This window comes from Symphalangus syndactylus, chromosome 2 (assembly GCF_028878055.3).
Source record: "Symphalangus syndactylus isolate Jambi chromosome 2, NHGRI_mSymSyn1-v2.1_pri, whole genome shotgun sequence".
Classification (NCBI taxonomy): domain Eukaryota; kingdom Metazoa; phylum Chordata; class Mammalia; order Primates; family Hylobatidae; genus Symphalangus; species Symphalangus syndactylus.
In genome coordinates this window covers 65,414,273-65,429,275 of record NC_072424.2, presented here as the reverse complement: position 1 = coordinate 65,429,275, position 15,003 = coordinate 65,414,273, and the positions used below count along the sequence as shown (strand labels likewise).

Below are 15,003 nucleotides of genomic sequence, written 5' to 3'. Positions count from 1 at the left end.
GTCTGTAGTCCCAGCTACTCAGGAGGCTGAGGCAGGAGAATGGTGTGAATCCAGGAGGCGGAGCTTGCAGTGAGCGGAGATCACGCCACTGCACTCCAACCTGGGCGACACAGCGAGACTCTGTCTCAAAAAAAAAAAAAAAAAGAATGCGATTTACATAAAAGTAAAATGAGACTATACTGAGATTGGTTGATATCAGTGGTCATTTTAAAATAAGAAACTGATAAAGGAAAAATGAGAAAAAGAGGCTCATTTAAGGCTCAATGGCAAAAATCACCTCATGAACAAGTCATTCTTTTTTTTTTAGACGGAGTCTCCTTCTGTCATCCAGGCTGGAGTGCAGTGATCTCAGCTCAGTGCAACCTCTGCCTCCCAGGTTCAAGCCATCCTCCTGCCTCAGCCTCCCTCATAGCTGGGACTACAGGCGTGTGCCACCATGCCGGGCTAATTTTTGTATTTTTAGTAGAGACAGGGTTTCACCATGTTGGCCAGGCTGGTCTCGAATTGCTGACCTCAGGTGAACCACCTGCCTTGAGTCACTGCACCCAGCCAACAAGTCATTCTTACATACTGGTATTTGTTCTCCAAAGCTTTGAGCTAAGATGATTTAGGAATATAGAATTCCTCTGCTAAAAGCTACTCTACAGATGGTTGATAGGTTTATGGAATAACATAAAGGCCAGCTGAGCATAATTTTTCAAGGAGAAGAAGTACTGCTTCTCTTTTTATTCTGGGTGTAGTGCAAGGTTAACCATCAAGCATTCTCAAACAGATTCCTTCTTCCATTAAGGGAAGAGAAACAGCTCTCTCAGTACAGGCGACAAGGAAGTGTTAAAGAAGGAAAGTTCAAATGCCTTAGTACAAAAACATTGTAGGGGAAGCAACACCACTGGGATTCATATGGCTGTTTCTAGCTGTGGCCATCTGAACAAAAAATAATTTCAATTACCAGTAATGTGTACAGCTGGAATGGATTTAGATTGTGTTCTCATTGTAAGGATTGGCTTCATTTCACATTCTGATGCCTGAATGCTACAAAAACCAAAGCAAGAAAATACTAACATTCCTACTTCATAGATTCCAAATGAGGAGGCTTGGATTACCTGTCGACCTAGTGGATACTTGGGAAGAGAAGAGGTGAACTTATGAAGACATCTCAAAACCAGGAAGTAATTCATATGATAAACATGCAGGTTTTCTAGTAATAATTGTGTTTCTTCCTAAAAATCACAGAATATATTATTAATATATAAGTCAGCTAATAAAAGAGCATAATAATACAATCTACTTCATGGCTATATAAAATTTCTGGAAAACTGAAGAAGATTCAAAACTACAAATTCATGAAAATTTGAAATACATATAAAATCCAGAATACAGGCTGAGCATTTCTGATTTAGTATCAAGTCTGGTGATACTTTACACATGCCAGAATTGATACTGTATTTTAATCTCCTGATAGCTCTAGCATACCCACAATACTTTGGCCCCCAAAATTACAAGTGTGCAGGAAAGCACCTTACCAGATGCTTGCCTGTGCCCATCACCTGGTGTGTGCCACAGCGAGGGAAGGTGGTTTATCCTCCACCTTGCTAGCATCAGAAGAGTGAGATCACCAGACGGAATGGTACCAACCTAATGAACTTGCTAAAGTTCTGCTTATGTTGTATACTTTTCCTAAAGTACTGCTCAAGTGTGTTAGTGTGTTTGAAGAGGAAAATGAAAAGACTATGGCAGAAACACAAGTGATTCTGATGAGTCTCTGCCTCTTGCTGAGATCTCCAATACTGGTTTTATTTGCTTCACCAATTAAGAAAAAAAAAAAGAATAAATAAATAAATAAATAAATAAATCTGAAGCAAATAAGCTTTATAATTTAGCATCTAGCAAGAATGATGACATGAGGGATAGTGTCTTAAGAAATCTATGCAGGTGTAGTGGCTCACGACTGTAATCCCAGCACTTTGGAAGGCTGAGGCAGGAGGATAGCTTGAGCTTAGAAGTTTAAGACCTGGGTGAGCAACATAGTGAGACCTCATTTGTATAAAAATAAAAAACCCACAATTGAAAACTAGCCCTACTCTCCATATTAGGGATTTAGATACAGACAAAAAAAAAAAAAGCAACCTATGGATGATTAATCTCACAAATCAGTTTTAAAAGGTTTTGTTGACGGGAGAGAGATGTTTTCTAGAGCCTCCTGAAATAGTTTAGAAATGATTTTAAAACATTATATCCTATCAAGTAATTTTCAGGCCTCAATTCCTTTTATAACCACTTACTCTGTAACATTTTCTTAAGAGGATTATCATCTGTGCCATGGTCTTCAATATTTTTCTCCTTTAAGAAGTCAAATAAAGGCTTTGCTGGGCTATGTCTTTATTTCAGTAATATCTTGCAGATACCCATTATTTTTAGTGGTCAACCATATAGAAAATAACTCAGACATCAATAAATTCAAGCAAATCTAACCTCTATAAAGCAATAAATATGACATATCTTCCTAAACACCAACTCACTTAGGAAATCAATTCCTTGGTCAACGATCTATGGGTCATTACCTGAAAGCACAGGGCAGATTAAAGAAAAGTTTTTAGCACCTAAATGTTTTCCCTCCCATTATTTGAGTTGATTGGTAATTTCGAAATCTATGTCTCCCATCATAACAAAATCTAAATCTCCTATCATAACAAAAGTAGCCATAATCAAAAATTGTTTTAACCACCATTGGGAGGGTATACTTTAGTTCTAAACTTTAGTTTAGTTCTTTAGTTCTTTACTGTGAGCCATAACATACAGATGGCATAAAGCCATTAATTACCTTGATGTGTGCTTAAATAGCTTTTAAACAGGGGGAATATTTTGAAGAAAATGAACTAATTACTGAATAATCATACTGCATGATACTTGTGCTACCTATTTTCTTTTGCCTTGTGGAATAGCTATGTGTACAAGTATCTGGGTGATGCAGTAGAAGTGAGTATCTTCATTCCATTTACTTGGATAAGGAGAGAAAAGAAATACTTTACTCACTATAGGGCAATACTGCATACTGAAGGAACATACCCGCCCTGGAATAAGTGTTCGATGAGGGATATAAACATGTTTTTCTCCTAGGTGGTCTCAGTTCTTTCATACTTTTCACTGTGTGGTGCATTCCTGTGCTGAGTAGAGTTCTAGTGTTTAAAAAATGTTTTGTTTTGCTTTAATCATTACTTTATTTTAAGATAAAAATAAAAATTTTAAGATGAAGTCTCACTCTCTGCTCACTGCAACCTCCACCTCCCAGGTTCAAGCGATTCTCCTGCCTCAGCCTCCTGAGTAGCTGGGATTACAGGTGCCCGCCACAATGCCCAGCTAACATGTTGTATTTTTAGTAGAGATAGGGTTTCACCATGTTGGCCAGGCTGGTCTTGATCTCCTGACCTCAAGTGATTCGCCCACCTCAGCCTCCCAAAGTGCTGGGATTACAGGTGTGAGCCACTGTGACTGGCCTAAAAAATGTTTTGTATTGTATTGTTTTGTTCCACACAACATATGTGGCAGACTATATCATCTGGTGTTCAACTGAGGAAATGGTGGTTGGTTCCAACAATGGAGAAAAAGACTGGCTATGATGGACTTAACGAATGAGAGAAGGTTTGCCGTACCTTTCTATGGGATTTTTCAAAAGTAATTTTGACCATCCCAGATCTTCACCTTATGTGCTGACTTTAGAACCTAATCTCCACACAATAAAGATTTCATTGTTATTTATATGTGTTTTTATCAGTTGCAACAAAAAACATCACAAATGATTAACATTTTCTTATAACATGTCCTCTAAGTTCTCCATCTTACTTAGATACCTGCACATATGTATCTGCCTTTACTTATTCAAATAATTCTTTTTTGTTTGTTTGTTTTTGGAGATGGAGTCTTGCTCTGTTGCCCAGGCTGGAGTGCAGTGGCGTGATCTCAGCTCACTGCAACCTCCGCCTCCCAGGCTCAAGCGCCCGCCACAATGCCCAGCTAATTTTTTGTATTTTTAGCAGAGACGGGGTTTCACCGTGTTGGCCAGGCTAGTCTCAACTTCTGACCTCAAGTGATGTGCCCATCTCGGCCTCCCAAAGTGTTAGGATTAGACACTGCGTGAGACACTGCACCCGGCCTTAAAACAATAATTCTTAATGTACTTATGGACACTATTTTACAGACTCAAACCTGTAAAAGGTTTTGATATATGAGAAAATTTTCAGGCCGGGCAGGGTGGCTCATGCCTGTAATCCCAGCTCTTTGGGAGGCTGAGGCGGGTGAATCACCTGAGGTCAGAGTTCAAGACCAGCCTAGCCAACCTGGCAAAACCCCGTCTCTACTAAAAATACAAAAATTAGCTGGGTGTGGTGGTGGGCGCCTGTAATCCCAGCTACTTGGGAGGCTGAGGCAGGAGAATCACTTGAACCCGGGAGGCAGAGGTTGCAGTGAGCCAAGATCGCGCCGTTGCACTCCAGCCTGGGTGACAGAGTGAGACTCCATCTCAAAAAAAAATTTTCCATTTAATACATTACAGCAGTATCATACCATGTACATGTGAAAATAAAGCCTGTTGAAATATTAACCCTACTTTCCATTCATTAAATTTTTCTTCAGGCATTTTTTCTGCACACTAGTCATAGCTGTCACCATTTTGTTTCATAATTGTGTTTAGAATGATTCTTTTCTACAGAGATACACTTTGTCTAGGAATATGCATTATTTACTAAAGAGATATGCTTTCTCTGTTCTTTAAGCATGAAGACTTCTTAGTCTTTACTGATTTTTGACAAAGGAACAGAAATATTTCTCTGCTATAAGAAAAACAGGCATGGCATAGTGGCTCACGCCCATAATCCCAGCACTTTGGAAGGCCACAGCGGGAGGATCACTTGAGCCCAGGGGTTCAAGACCAACTTGATAGTGAGCAACATAGTGAGAGACCCTGTCTCTACAAAAGAAAAAAAAAAATTTAAATTAGCTGGGCATGGTGGCATGTGCCTGTAGTCCCAGCTACTCAGGAGGCTGAGGTGGGAAGACTGCTTGAGCCCAGAGGGTCAAGGCTGCAGCAAGCTATGATTGCACCACTGTACTCCAGCCTGGGTGACAGAGCGAAACTGTCTCAAAAAGAAAAAAAAAAAGCAAAGCAATACATAGCAGCCTCCTTGCTCTTCTTCAAATATGGCAGACATGTTCCAACCTCAGGTCCTTTCTACCTGCTCACTATTCCCTTCCTCCAGATTCTTGAGTGGCAAGCTCTGTGACTTCCTTTAGGTCTTTACTCAAAATTTACCTTCTCAGTCAGGTCCTTATCTAAAATTTTGACTCCACTTCCCACGCACATGGAACTTTATATCCTTCTTCTCTGCTTCATTGTTTTTACCTCAGCACTTATCACTAACAGATATTTTACTTATTTATCTTATTTATTGTCTGTCTCCCTGATACAATGAAAACGGTATGTTTTGACTGTTTGGTTCACTCCTGTATTCTCAAAACCTAGATTAACACCTGGCACATAATAGGCGCTAGAAAAATATTGGTTGAATGAAGAGTACATTAATGAATGAAGACCAAACACTCAGTCTCTCTTTTATTTATTTTTAATTTTTGAGACAGGATCTTGCTCTAGCAACCAGGCTGGAATGCAGTGGTGCAATCTCAGCTCACTGCAGCCTTGACCTCCCAGGGTCAAGTGATCCTCTTGTCTCAGCCTTATAAGTAGGTGGGACTATATATGGGTGCACACCACCACACCTGGCTAATTTTTTTAGAGATGGGGTCTCATTATGTTGCCCAGGCTGATCTGCTTGCCTCGCCCTCCCGAAGTGCTGGGATTACAGGTGTGAGCCACTGTGCCCAGCCTCAGTCTCTCTTTTAAGCAAGAGCAACCATACTTTGTCTTGCTGGATGTGGTCTAGATTTCCTGATTTTTCAAAAGTCTGAATTTGTAACGCAAAATTTCTCAATATGTAAATATTGGTTCTAACATATTTTTTTAAATGTATGTTTAAAAAACACATTTACATTAGACTGTGGGTTGCCTCTTAATGTGCAATACACCCTCTTAAATTAGTCATCTCCAACCTCATCAATCCTGTCTGTTATTCATACAAAAATCATTCACTGATAGCATGTCTTTTGCAGCAACATGGATGGAGCAGGAGGCCAGTATGCTAAGTGAAAGAACTCAGAAACAGAAAATCAAATACCGCATGTTCTCACATATACGTGAGAGCTAAATAATAGGTACACATGTATATACAGAGGAAAATAACAGACACTGTGGACTCCAAAAGGGGTAGGGTTGGGAGGGGTGAGGGCAGTGAAATTATTATTATTATTGTTATTTTTTGAGATGGAGTCTCGCTCTATCGCCCAGGCTGGAGTGCAGTGGCACGATCTTGGCTCACTGCAAGCTCCGCCTCCTGGGTTCACACCATTCTCCTGCCTCAGCCTCCCGAGTAGCTGGGAATACAGGCGCCCGCCACTACGCCCGGTTAATTTTTTGTATTTTTAGTAGAGACGGGGTTTCACCATGTTAGCCAGGATGGTCTTGATCTCCTGACCTTGTGATCTGCCTGCCTCGGCCTCCCAAAGTGCTGGGACTACAGGCGTGAGCCACCGCATCCGGCTGGAGAAATTATTTATTAGGTACAATGTTCACTGTTCAGGTGATGGTCACACTAGAAGCCAAAACCTCACCATCATCCAATATGTAACAAACCTGCACCTGTAACCCCTTGAATCTATTTTTTAAAAATCATATATCATTGTTTACTTATATGACAGAGCCCCTATCGTTATTGAGCTAGCTGCTTTCTCTGGAGGAGAAGTCAATAGATATGTAAAACTTATATAGGTAAAGAAAAAAAGGCTAGGCAGAATTACATTTGCCGTGCATTCACCTCTCTTCTACTTCCATAGTACTTACCACTTTTATCTCTAGAATTGTATGTATAGGGGTGAACAGTGACCTCAGATTATAAAATAAAGTATGTAAAAATGACTATAAACTTCTGTAATTTCAATCAATCCACTGATCATTAAAAACTGGTAAAACAGACTGTTGAATTTTAGGATTAAGAGATACCAGCTGTCTAAGAACACAGCACTTTCTCATTTATCATCTTGTTATAACTAAGCCTTATTTCTCTCATTAGAGAAAAATGCTGGCTGGCAGTGTTTTCCAGACTTAGTGTATTACTGCTATCTAATAAGAATGCCAAACCACAGCTTTCTCCTAGCACTTATGTGGCAAGAGTGCTAGTCTTCTCATCTGTCTCTGCCTTTTGTTCTCCATATTCCTACCTCAGCAGTGTAGATCAAGACAAGCACTTGACAAAGAGTTTGAATTTAAATGATTAATTCTTGACGCACTAGGCTAATGCCTAGCTCATTTGATCACATTTGATAGACTGCGATTGTTTTCCTTTTTCCTTTACTTTTCCATTTATTATTTTTTCTAAGAAATTTTCTTCCCCCTGTCTGCCCTGTAGGTCTGACAAAAGAAATAGAAAGAGGTGGGGGCAAAGGTGAAAGGCAGGTCTCCATCAAACTCATGAACTGATTTTGTGCCTTTTGTTCATGAGACACCATGATAAGCATACCAAACGGTGAAAAGAAGTCCTTACTCTACCACGAACTTGCTCTGTGACATCAGATATTTCACTTCCTTTCTCTTGGCTGCAGTTCTTCATTTGTGAAATGAGGGTGCTAAAGGAGTTCCAGGTTTATTTCCCACTCTAAAAGGATTTAAAATCGAGTTGGGAAAATAGGTATAAAGACACGAAACATTAACAAGTAAGAATAATAAAACTTCAATTGTCACCTGCAAGGGAATGAATCTAAGCTTTCTACATAGTATGAAGATTTTTAGTATTTCATCAGCTGTACCAGGTCTTCTAATGTCCCTCCTTAGTAGGAAATTCCTAGCAAATCACCTACAAATGTACATTGTTTAGTCAGGTAAAGTTTTAAATTTTATTTTATTTTAAGTTCTGGGATACATGTGCAGGACGTGCAGGTTTCTTACTTAGGTAAACGTGTGCCATAATGGTTTGCTGCACCTATCAACCCATCACCTAGGTATTAAGCCCCGCATGCATTAGCTGTTTATCCTGATGCTCTCCCTCCGACCTGTGTTCTCATTGTTCAGCTCCCACTCACAAATGAGAACACGTGGTGCTTGGTTTTCTGTTCCTGTGTTAGTTTTAGTCAGCTAAATTTTTACATTTAAAAGTACACTTTTTAAAAAACCCATTACTGAGTTCATTAAATTCAAAGCTGACAAATAGTTTTGAAGCAGTGCATCCATAATTTTGAGGGAGTTAAAGGTTTTTGTTAACATCTTGATTCTAGTCAGAGGATAACTGAGATCAATCACTTGTTTAGGTGGGAACTTAATAGATTAGTTCTAGCTTAAGAAAATAAGGTGATGGGGGAAACAATAACAAATGCTTCCTCCTAGGGAGGCAGTCTAACTTAGTAGTTCTTAAAGTGTGGTTTCCAGTTACACAGACTGTAAATTTCTCTAGAATATTCTGTGAGGTCCATCTCTTAGATACTTGAATATAGAAAATGGGCACAAAATGATAAACTCTAATGGTAGGCATGTCTATACAACTATATAACATAAGAGTATTATAAATATTACATATAGATTGTATATTATAATACATAAAAATGTATATACATCTTTACACACATTGAAATGTGTTCATATTGGCTGGGTGCGGTGGCTCACGTCTGTAATACCAGCACTTTGGGAGGCCTAGGCGGGCGGATCACTTGAGGTCAGGAGTTCAAGACCAGCCTGGCTAAAATGGTGAAACCCTGTCTCTACTAAAAATACAAAAATTAGCCGGGTGTGGTGACCCATGCCTCTAATCCCAGCTACGAGGGAGGATGAGGCAGGAGAATGGCTTGAACCCAGGAGGTGGAGGTTGCAGTGAGCTGAGATCGTGCCACTACACTCTAGCCTGGGCGATAGAGCGAGACCCCCTCAAAAAAGAAAAAAAAAAAATCGCTGGGCGCGGTGGCTCACACCTGTAATCCCAGCACTTTGTGGGGCTGAGGCAGGTGGATTATCTGAAGTCGGGAGTTTGAGACCAGCCTGGCCAACATGGTGAAACCCCGTCTCTACTAAAAATACAAAAAATTAGCCGGATGTGGTGGTAGGCACCTGTAACCCCAGCTACTTGGGAGGCTGAGGCAGGAGAATTGCTTGAACCTGGGAGGTGGAGGTTGCAGTGAGCCAAGATCTCGCCATTACACTCCACCCTGGGCAACAAGAACAAAACTCCACCTCAAAAAAAATAAAATAAAATAAAAATAAATAAATAAATAAAATGTGTTCATATTGATCTTAATTTTTATGAGTGAAAAATATATAAGAAGCTATTATGTTCATTTATAAAAGTTTTATTGTCATATTTGTTTTCAAATCACTTTATTTTTATTTTTATTTTTTTTGAGACGAAGTCTCACTCTGTCGCGCAGGCTAGAGTGCAGTGGCACGATCTTGGCTCACTGCAAGCTCTGCCTCCCGGGTTCATGCCAATCTCCTGCCTCAGCCTTCCGAGTAGCTGGGACTACAGGCGACTGCCACCATGCCCAGCTAATTTTTTGTATTTTTAGTAGAGACGGGGTTTCCCTGTGTTAGCCAGGATGGTCTCGATCTCCTGACCTCGTGATCCACCCGCCTCTGCCTCCCAAAGTGCTGGGATTACAGGCGTAAGCCACTGTGCCCAGCCTCAAATCACTTTTATTTGCTGAACAAACTTTGATTATTACTAACCCTATGAAAAAATCATACTAGGAATTATTATCCTACTTTTTTTTTTTTTTTTTTTTGAGACAGAGTCATGCTGTGTTGCCCAGGCTGGAGTGCAGTGGTGCTATCTCAGCTCACTATAACCTCTGCCTCCCTGGTTCAAGGGATTCTAGTGTCTCAGCCTCCCAAGTAGCTGGGTTAACAAGCACACACCACCACACTTGGACAATTTTTTTGTATTTTTAGTAGAGAAGGGGTTTTGCTATGCTGTCCAGGCTGGTCTCAAACTCCTGGCCTCAAGTGATCTGCCTGCCTCGGCCTCCCAAAGTGCTGAGATTACAGGCATGGGCCACCACACCCAGCCTATTATCCTACTTTGTATATAAGAAAATTGAGGCTTAAATAGCTCCCATTCACGATTACTACAAAGAGAATAAAATACCTAGGAATCCAACTTACAAGGGATGTGAAGGACCTCTTCAAGGAGAATTACAAACCACTGCTCAGTGAAATAAAAGAGGACACAAACAAATGGAAGAACATTCCATGCTCATGGATAGGAAGACTCAATACCGTGAAAATGGCCATACTGCTCAAGGTAATTTATAGATTCAATGTCATCCCCATCAAGCTACCAATGACTTTCTTCACAGAATTGGAAAAAACTACTTTAAAGTTCATATGGCACCAAAAAAGAGCCAGCATTGTCAAGACAATCCTAAGCAAAAAGAACAAAGTTGGAGGCATCACGCTACCTGACTTCAAACTATACTACAAGGCTACAGTAACCAAAACAGCATGGTACTGGTACCAAAACAGAGATATGGACCAATGGAACAGAACAGAGGCCTCAGAAATAACACCACACATCTACAACCATCTGATCTTTGACAAACCTGACAAAAACAAGAAATGGGGAAAGGATTCCCTATTTAATAAATGGTGCTGGGAAAACTGGCTAGCCATATGTAGAAAGCTGAAACTGGATCCCTTCCTTAATCTTATAAAAAATTAATTCAAGATGGATTCAAGACTTAAATGTAAGACCTAAAACCATAAAAACCCTAGAAGAAAACCTAGGCAATACCAAGACATAGGCATGGGCAAAGACTTCATGACTGAAACACCAAAAGCAATGGCAACAAAAGCCAAAATCGACAAATGGGATCTAATTAAACTAAAGAGCTTCTGCACAGGAAAATAAACTGTCATTAGAGTGAACAGACAATCTACAGAATGGGAGAAAATTTTTGCAATCTACCCATCTGACAAAGGGCTAATATCCAGAATCTACAAAGAAGTTAAACAAATGTACAAGAAAAAAATAACCCCTTCAAACAGTGGGCAAAGGATATGAACAGACACTTCTCAAAAGAAGACATTTATGCAGCCAACAGACACATGAAAAAATGCTCATCATCACTGGTTATCAGAGAAATGCAAATCAAAACCACAATGAGATACCATCTCACACCAGTCAGAATGGTGGTCATTAAAAAGTCAGGGAACAACAGATACTGGAGAGAATGTGGAGAAATAGGAACACTTTTACACTGTTGGTAGGAATGTAAATTAGTTCAACCATTGTGGAAGACAGTGTGGTGATTCCTCAAGGATCTAGAACTAGAAATACCATTTGACCCAGCAATCCCATTACTGGGTATATACCCAAAGGATTATAAATTATACAACTATAAAGACACATGCACACGTATGTTTATTGTGGCACTATTCACAATAGCAAAGACTTGGAACCAACCCAAATGTCCATCAATGATAGACTGGATTAAGAAAATGTGGCACATATACACCATGGAATACTATGCAGCCATAAAAAAGGATGAGTTCATGTCATTTGCAGGGACATGGATGAAGCTCGAAACCATCATTCTCAGCAAATTATCACAAGGACAGAAAACCAAACACCGCATGTTCTCACTCAAAGTGGGAGTTGAACAATGAGAACACATGGACACAGGGCGGGGAACATCACACACCAGGGCCTGTTGGTGGGTGGGGGTGCTGGGGGAAGGATAGCATTAGGAGATATACCTAATGTAAATGACGAGTTGACGAGTTGATGGGTGCAGCAAACCAACATGGCACACATATACCCATGTAACAAACCTGCACGTTGTGCATATGTATCCTAGAACTTAAAGTATAATAAAAAAAAGAAAGAAAGAAAATTGCGGCTTAAATAAGGTAAGTGATTTTCTTAAATATACATAGCTAATGAGTAACTGCAGTTCAAATACAAAATTTCCTATATTTTGTAGTACCACATTATTGATTGTCATGTATTTTTACAAAACTATAAAAAGAGAAGCATTATTATGAGAATATTCAAAGATACTTTTACTCTAAACTAAAAAATCAATAGACACATTCTTTTGTTTTGTTTTTGTTTTTTGAAACAGAGTCTTGCTTTGTTGCCCAGGCTAGGGCATGATCTTGGCTCACTGCAACCTCCACCTCCCAGGTTCAAGTGATTCTCCTGCCTCAGCCTGTGGAGTACCTCAGATTATAGGCGTGCACCACTATGCCCGGCTAATTTTTGTATTTTTAGTAGAGACAAGGTTTCACCATATTGGCCAGGCTGGTCTTGAACTCCTGACTTCAAGTGATCCGTCCACCTCAGATTCCCAAAATGCTGGGATTACAGGAGTGAGCCACTGTGTCTGGCCTAAAACATTCATTTTTTCTTAGACATTTTCTGTCTTTTGATTTCAGCAGGTAGCCTGCAGGTAACTTTTTCAGGGTAAGGGTACAAATCTCTGTGCTTCTTCATATTTCTCACTGTATAAGTCTCTAGAAAACATGCGCTTAAATGACAAAGTATGTAATTTGAAAATGAATACACCAAAGATCATAACAAGCAAAACTGACAGTGCAACAAGAACAAGGATAGTATAAATAAATGCTAAGAAAATATGTAAAAAGTCACTGAAAAGCAGACATCAATGTCAGGCTCTTTTTTTTTTTTTTTTTTTAAAGACAGAGTCTTGCTCTGTCACCCAGGCTGGAGTGCAGTGGTGCAATCTTGGTTCACCACAGCCTCCGCCTCCCAGGTTCCAGCAATTCTCCTGCTTCAGCCTCCTGAGTAGCTGGGACTACAGGCATGCGCCACCACGCCCAGCTAATTTTTGTATTTTTAGTAGAGATGGGGTTTCACTATGTTGGCCAGACTGGTCTTGAACTCCTCACCTCAAGTGATCCACGAAGCCAGGCCTCACAGAGTGCTGTGATGATAGGCGTGAGCCACCGTGCCTGACCAATGTCAGGCAATTTCTATAATACACTAGCCTAGACATTCTCTCCCTCTGTCATCTCAATGGTTAAAGGTACTCCTGGCTTCTGAAATACACTCTGACAGAAAGTTCTAGCAGGAAATGGACTTGGCAACTAGCTGACTCAGCAGAGAGCTAATCTAGCTAATCTTCAAAGACTCAATAAACATGCACACATTCTTTCTCACTAGTTCTTAAATTTCTTCCCAGCAAAACAACCTGCATGGAGGTCTGAGAACCTCCTACACTGCTCTGAAGGCATTACAGAGATTACTAAAATGATTATTGAGCCCAATCTAGAAGTGACTTTATATTACAGCCCAGTGTGGACTCTACATTAGAAATAATGTTTAATAAAAGGTTTAATAAAAGCCATTCTGAATATTTTTTGAGCTTTTATAATGGGCACAAATTACCAATGGAGGTAAACACATGCCCTCTAGAACCTAACATTTTTTAAAACACATTTTAATTTTTTAAATTGATATACAATTTTTAAATTGTATGTTTAAAATTGTATGTTTAAAACACGTTTAATTTTTTAAATTGATATACAATTGTACATGTATAAGATCTAACATTCTCTTGCTCAAAATCTGAAAATCATACGTATTACCAAAACTCATCTTTAGCACTATGGCTTACCTTCAATCTCATCTTACTATCATTACAATATTCTAACAACTTTTTCCTAAAAAAGGCATGAGGAGTATGAAAATAAATGTGACATTATGTGTTTCTAAATGCTCATCAGTAAGAGACATGTTCTTAAAAAAGGTACATTAATTCAATAGACTACTATGTCACTCTTCAGTACTAATATGGAACGATTTCCAAGATTAAGTACAAAATAAAACAAGGTGCAGAATATTGTAAGAAGGCAGCAACGGCCAAAATATAATATAATTACTTGTATGTATGGAGACTATATCTAGAATGAAATATAAGAAACTAGTAACACTGGCTGTATCCAGGGAAGGGACATGGGTAGTTGGAAGACAGAGGTGAAAGGAAGCTTTTCACTGTATATTATCTTTACCTTTTGAATTATATACTATATCCAAGTATTATTTATTCAAGGAAGAAAAAAGCTTTCCTTCTTTTGATATTCCCTATGTTGTACAGCTCACTGATAATTTTCTAAGCTCATTACTTCTTTCCTAGCATTATATTATCAATATATAATGATATTTCTTCAAATCAAATCAATACCCACTTAGCAGCAGACGCCTAAGTTGCCTGGCTTCTAAATGCTTTTATTTATCACAGCCTTTAGAAAGAACATTACAATGAAATTGCTGGCAGATTCCAAAACTGCTAGGTGGAAAAAGATTCACATAGCAGATCTCTATAGATCTAAAGGTGCTTTCAAAATAGGCCACAAGAGAAACTTGGTGTTTAATATTTTTTCTTGATTAAAAAAAGCCTCATCTTTTAGAGCTAAGGTTTTATGTCATCTTTAAAACTCACATTCCTAGTTGACTATCAAGACCCAGTACTTCACTGTATAAATATTAAGATGCACAGATATGTTTTATTAACTCCATAAATGTTATGTGCATATTCTTCTTTATGAAAGGAAAAAGAGAATGAAATTGAAACACATTCACATTCCTACCTTCAAACATCTCTCATTGGTCAAGAGCGCAACTTGCTTTTCTGAAGCTTGCTTTTCCACGTACCTAGAATTTTTACCATTCCAAACACAAAAAGGGAAAATTAAACATTCAACATATTTAAATAGCATATTGGGAAAAAGAACTACCTAGACTGGTAGCCATTTTTTTCATTTCTTCACAAAAATAAATTCAGTATGACATTTATGGTTTAATGGCAATTTTAAACTCCTTAAATCAGCTGGATTTCATAGTCTATAGATATAAACATTAAAAAAGGCCATAAACCCCAGGAATAGGAAATGTTATT

The 15,003-nt window shown here is 39.0% G+C and overlaps 1 protein-coding gene across 9 annotated transcripts in view; it reads right to left on the bottom strand.

Annotated features, from left to right (window-relative positions):
- Window positions 1–15,003, bottom strand: part of ORC3 (origin recognition complex subunit 3) — an 83,035-nt gene that overhangs the window by 34,109 nt on the left and 33,923 nt on the right. For all 9 annotated transcript variants that reach the window (XM_055258322.2, XM_055258313.2, XM_063619090.1 and 6 more), the window contains 2 exons: window positions 14,696–14,759; window positions 1,104–1,220 (listed from right to left, as the gene is read on the bottom strand). In XM_055258322.2, the coding sequence (XP_055114297.1) occupies window positions 1,104–1,220; window positions 14,696–14,759 (181 nt within the window). The remainder of the gene's footprint in view (window positions 1–1,103; window positions 1,221–14,695; window positions 14,760–15,003) is intronic.